Source organism: Coregonus clupeaformis, chromosome 24 (assembly GCF_020615455.1).
Source record: "Coregonus clupeaformis isolate EN_2021a chromosome 24, ASM2061545v1, whole genome shotgun sequence".
NCBI lineage: Eukaryota > Metazoa > Chordata > Actinopteri > Salmoniformes > Salmonidae > Coregonus > Coregonus clupeaformis.
Window position 1 is genome coordinate 11,512,758 of NC_059215.1, and position 5,435 is coordinate 11,518,192.

General features: G+C 43.2%; 1 protein-coding gene across 4 annotated transcripts; it reads right to left on the reverse strand.

The window, feature by feature from the left end:
* Window positions 1-1,539: 1,539 nt before the first annotated feature.
* On the reverse strand, window positions 1,540-4,410 carry LOC121537427. Of its 4 annotated transcripts, none has more exons than XM_045206849.1 (6): window positions 4,112-4,410; window positions 3,868-4,025; window positions 3,223-3,388; window positions 2,946-3,127; window positions 2,764-2,850; window positions 1,540-2,660 (listed from the first exon to the last, which is right to left on the reverse strand). In XM_045206849.1, exons 1-6 carry the CDS (start codon window positions 4,353-4,355, stop codon window positions 2,079-2,081), a joined length of 1,419 nt encoding a protein of 472 aa, XP_045062784.1. In that variant the 5' UTR covers window positions 4,356-4,410; the 3' UTR covers window positions 1,540-2,078. The 4 variants fall into 4 exon arrangements, with proteins under 4 accessions (XP_045062784.1, XP_045062783.1, XP_045062782.1 ...); XM_045206848.1 differs by having other exon boundaries at window positions 3,223-3,412; window positions 3,868-4,007; window positions 4,112-4,409; XM_045206847.1 differs by having other exon boundaries at window positions 3,223-3,412; window positions 4,112-4,409.
* Window positions 4,411-5,435: the final 1,025 nt, after the last annotated feature.

Genomic DNA, 5,435 nt, shown 5'->3' on the forward strand with positions numbered 1-5,435 from the left:
CCCACTTAAAAAGATGAGAGAAGCCTGTAATTTTCATCATAGGTACACATCAACTATGACAGACAAAATGAGAAAAGAAATCCAGAAAATCACATTGTAGGATTTTTATTGAATTTATTTGCAAATTATGGTGGAAAATAAGTATTTGGTCACCTACAAACAAGCAAGATTTCTGGCTCTCACAGACCTGTAACTTCTTCTTTAAGAGGCTCCTCTGTCCTCCACTCGTTACCTGTATTAATGGCACCTGTTTGAACTTGTTATCAGTATAAAAGACACCTGTCCACAACCTCAAACAGTCACACTCCAAACTCCACTATGGCCAAGACTAAAGAGCTGTCAAAGGACACCAGAAACAAAATTGTAGACCTGCACCAGGCTGGGAAGACTGAATCTGTAATAGGTAAGCAGCTTGGTTTGAAGAAATCAACTGTGGGAGCAATTATTAGGAAATGGAAGACATACAAGACCACTGATAATCTCCCTTGATCTGGGGCTCCACGCAAAATCTCACCCCGTGGGCCCAAAATGATCACAAGAACGGTGAGCAAAAATCCCAGAACCACACGGGGGGACCTAGTGAATGACCTGCAGAGAGCTGGGACCAAAGTAACAAAGCCTACCATCAGTAACACACTACACCGCCAGGGACTCAAATCCTGCAGTGCCAGATGTGTCCCCCTGCTTAAGCCAGTACATGTCCAGGCCCGTCTGAAGTTTGCTAGAGTGCATTTGGATGATCCAGAAGAGGCTCGGGAGAATGTCATATGGTCAGATTAAACCAAAATAGAACTTTTTGGTAAAAACTCAACTCGTCGTGTTTGGAGGACAAAGAATGCTGAGTTGCATCCAAAGAACACCATACCTACTGTGAAGCATGGGGGTGGAAACATCATGCTTTGGGGCAGTTTTTCTGCAAAGGGACCAGGACGACTGATCCGTGTAAAGGAAAGAATGAATGGGGCCATGTATCGTGAGACCTCCTTCCATCAGCAAGGGCATTGAAGATGAAACGTGGCTGGGTCTTTCAGCATGACAATGATCCCAAACACACCGCCCGGGCAACGAAGGAGTGGCGTAAGAAGCATTTCAAGGTCCTGGAGTGGCCTAGCCAGTCTCCAGATCTCAACCCCATAGAACATCTTTGGAGGGAGTTGAAAGTCTGTGTTGCCCAGCGACAGCCCCAAAACATCACTGCTCTAGAGGAGATCTGCATGGAGGAATGGGCCAAAATACCAGCAACAGTGCGTGAAACCTTGTGAAGACTTACAGAAAACGTTTGACCTGTGTCATTGCCAACAAAGGGTATATAACAAAGTATTGAGAAACTTTTGTTATTGACCAAATACTTATTTTCCACCATAATTTGCAAATAAATTCATAAAAAATCCTACAATGTGATTTTCTGGATTTTCTTTCGTCATTTTGTCTGTCATAGTTGATGTGTACCTATGATGAAAATTACAGGCCTCTCTCATCTTTTTAAGTGGGAGAACTTGCACAATTGGTGGCTGACTAAATACTTTTTTCCCCCACTGTAGGTTGACTTATTTCACCAATCTCCCTGTAATCTGTTGGAAACCCACCAGTAACACAGCACCTTCAGGCCGCTCAGATATGTGGTGATATGTGGGCTCTATTTTAAGCATGTGAATCAAAAATAATTAGGCCCTGAGATTGCGAGGCGTTATTAAAATGCTAAACAGTTGAAGGGGTGCATAACAAGACAATCTAAACCTCATCAGGACATGGGAGGGAAGGACAGAGGGAGAAAATAGAACATGTCTGCTTTGTATTCACTGTGGGTGATTGTTATTTCATGTATTACAGAATGTAATATGCCCATGGATCATTATTGACCAAATTAACTCAATGCTGATGTATTCACTCTTCCCTACCTGTAGTGGTTTGATATATTTTTTGTTTATTTATTAGTTTTGGTGAATTCAAACACATATGCCTAACCTAAGCATGCTGCTTCACATATCAACAGTAGTGAACATTTGCTGCAGAAATATTAACTGTTTTTATTAATTGATCATAGTATAGCTTTTGCTATATTGAAATGTTCATTAGGCCTACAGCTCGGTCTCCACTGTCAACATGTAGTCATAAAGTGCTGCAAGCTCCAGTAGCTTTGCATCCTCATTGGCATTATCAGTTGCAGGGCTAGCGGAGGCAGCCATATCCTTCATCTCAATGTTATCTTCCTCATCCTCAGCGATGAGGGCTTTCAGGCTGGTCTCACTGACGGATTTCTCCATAGAGATGTCTGTTAGGGTGGAGATCAAATCTTCAGCAGAGTCATCCTTCACATCCTCATCAGTAGCGATCATGTCCTTAGTGCTCTCAGGGGTCAGTGCCATGTCAGGAGTGGAGTTCTGGGTGCTTGAGTCTGATGTGTGAACCTCTGTCATGGTCTCTGATGACTGGGTGGTCACCATGGAGATCTGTCTCTGAGAGGTGGCAGTGGTCTGTGTGTCTGTGTTCATATCTGTTGTCTGTGTTTCTGTCTGCGCCTGTGTCGAAGTGTTGGTAGTGGATGGCTTTCTCTCTGTCCTAGTTGCCATAGACGAGGTGGTCAGAGGGACTCCAGGTAGCTGCCACTCCAGCGGGAGGATGGCCAGGTTCCTAGCCAGGGAGAACTGGGAGAGGGAGCTCTACCCGGAGGAAAAGGGGGGTTAGGTTGAGGTCAGAGGGGAAACTGCCTGGATGTGTGAATCTCTGTCTGTCCGTATAGTAAGTCAGGTTTCAGTAACTTACGTGGGCACGTGGTTGAGTCGGAGAGTCAGGACTTATGTAAATTTTCTCCACATGGGTCTTCACTTGCCGGGGTGTCCTTTGATTTGCCTGCATAAGACAATTGCAATACCCAATGATCAAACATTATGGGAAAGATCTTTTGCTCACAATAAAATATGATACAGCATGTTTGCTTGTCTCACAGAGTTCGGTCTTTGTCCCAAATTAGTTCCCTTGTCTGTTTCTGGTGTTGTACTTCTGGGTTCGTGGTCTTGAGATGATTTCAATAGCTGGACTTCAGTCCAGTCTTTCTCCCTCCCTACCTTTCCATTACTCTTGTCCTTGACCTTTTTGGTTGTAACATCTCCTCCAGACCAGTCTGAGCCTGTTTAGATTAGACATTTTGATTTTGAAGACACATCTTTCCAAGTGGAGCAATATCATTCTATATCTAATCAACAGACAACCCATAACACTCACCAGTATCAGATGCATTATCTTCGTTCTGGTCCTTTTTACTCTGTCTGTGCTGAGAGGGACGAGTTTTCTTCAGCTTGACTTTCCCTCCACAGCAGAAGAGAGTGAACAGCTGCAGGGCCGCCACAGCTGGATAGATGCTCTGCTTCTTCTCTTTCTGCTGGGTCTCCTTTGCTTTCTCCACAGGGGAGACCTCAGGGTCACAATCAGTACATCAGTTAGAAATCTACTGATATTTCAAACTACAATATCAATAGCCAATGAGCTCTAGTGTGTTTCCATGGCAAAATGTTACCCAATAATAACTAGGGTTAGTGCTATCCGAGATCCTTGAGACATCCCTACCCTAAACCCTAACCTTACCTCTACCCTTACCCTAACTCTAACCTTAACCCTTACCTTAACCATTTCAATTTCAACTTCAATGGGGGTAAGGTCAGAGTTGGGACGTTCCATGGATTCCGTTAAGACTTTTTTAACTAGTAGGGCCTACCCCATCCGAAGGGGCATTGTGACATTATCACATTTGTCAAGCAGTGTCAAAGTATCAAATTCAACACAATATACTGTGTTTTCCTTATTGTGGTCATTATCAATTATCAAATGCATTGGCAAATCCTCATTGATAAGCAGGTTTGGATGTCTTACCGAGTTAGATCTTTGTTTAATGTCTTTTTCTGTTTCCGGTGTCGTTCTGCGTTTGTGGTCCTGAGATTTCTGAACTTCAATCCAAACTTTCTCTTTCCGAACCTTTCCTTTACTCTTGTCCTTGATCCTTTTCACATCACCTGCAGAATAGTCAGAGCCTGTAAGTGAAACATTTCCTCCAAGTGAAGCCTAAATAATTGTACTATGTAGCAGCACTAGTCAATAGACACCTCCTCACACTCACCAGTATCAGAGTCATTATTGTTGTTCATATCGTGTATCGTTGTTGCCTTTCTCCCCTCACCGCTCTGGGAGGGATCAAATGGTGTCTTCTTCATCCTGACGCAGCTCAGCAGTGTAAACAGCTGAAGAAAGGTCAGGGCTGGAGGGATGCTCTTCTCCTTGGGTTTATTTTTATGTTTATGGGTCTCCTTTGGTTGCTCCCTAGGGGAGACCAGAGGGACAGGGTCACTAAGTGTCTGACCCATAACACACTAGGGTAGTGTACTGTTGTAATCAATCAAATCAGTTATAGGTTGAGAGATGTAGCTAACACGCTCTTCCTGAGCTTGTCTAACAATTTTAATGTGGTCTGGGATTATGTTAGAAGTGTGTTTCCGTGGCAACGTTACCTCATAATGTTCCCTTATAATAACTAGTGCTCCATCCCTGGTAAAGTGGCATTGTGACATCATCAAGTTCCAGAACACTGGAGCAGCCTATTACTATAGACCTAGTCTGCCTGTATGTCTGTATGTCTGTCTGTCTGTACAGATGTAGGATCTTAATTTGATCACTCTTTTGTGGCTGAGATTTGTACTGCAGGGCAAGAAATGCAAACTTGTATTGTATTTCAAAAGGCTTCTAAAGTTTGTCATTTCCATTTTAAAATGTCAGACTTGATTTGCCCAAACAGAAAATGTATCAACCCCTACAAAAAATGTCCATTAATTATAATCCACATCATAATTCACATTTCCTGTTGCTGCAGAATTATTTTCCTGCTGTAGCAAACTGGCTCAAATTAAGATCCTACATCTGTATGTCTGTCTCTCTCTTTCCTTCTCTCTCCATCTCTCTCTCTGCCTGTACTCATATTCAACCTCTGCCTTCACCCTATTGCAGCACTTTGTTTTCTCATCTATTGCCTGCCTGCATCATGTTGCAAGGAGAGGGTGGCTTAGCACAGGTCAATCACTCCACATTGAGAATGATTATACAGTTGATTATCAAGTGCCACACTCAACATATTACTACTGTTGGCAATCAGAACACATACTTGTTGTAGTCCAAGAGTCTACTCAGTGAATACATGCAGGCCAGCGGGCAAGAGTCATGGCAACACATCTATATTCACACCTCCTCTATGTCTGCACTATTAAAAGCAGATTGCCGCCACATGTAGCATAAGAGATAGGTAAATAGCCTTTATGCGACACCTTCATTATTCACCATCTTTGTCATCTGTATGGGAGAGCATGGGGAGGCAATGCTGTGCTGCTATGCCTTAAAAGGCCACCAGAGAGCATCAAATGACATACAGTATGTCAATGACCAAATGTTGTATG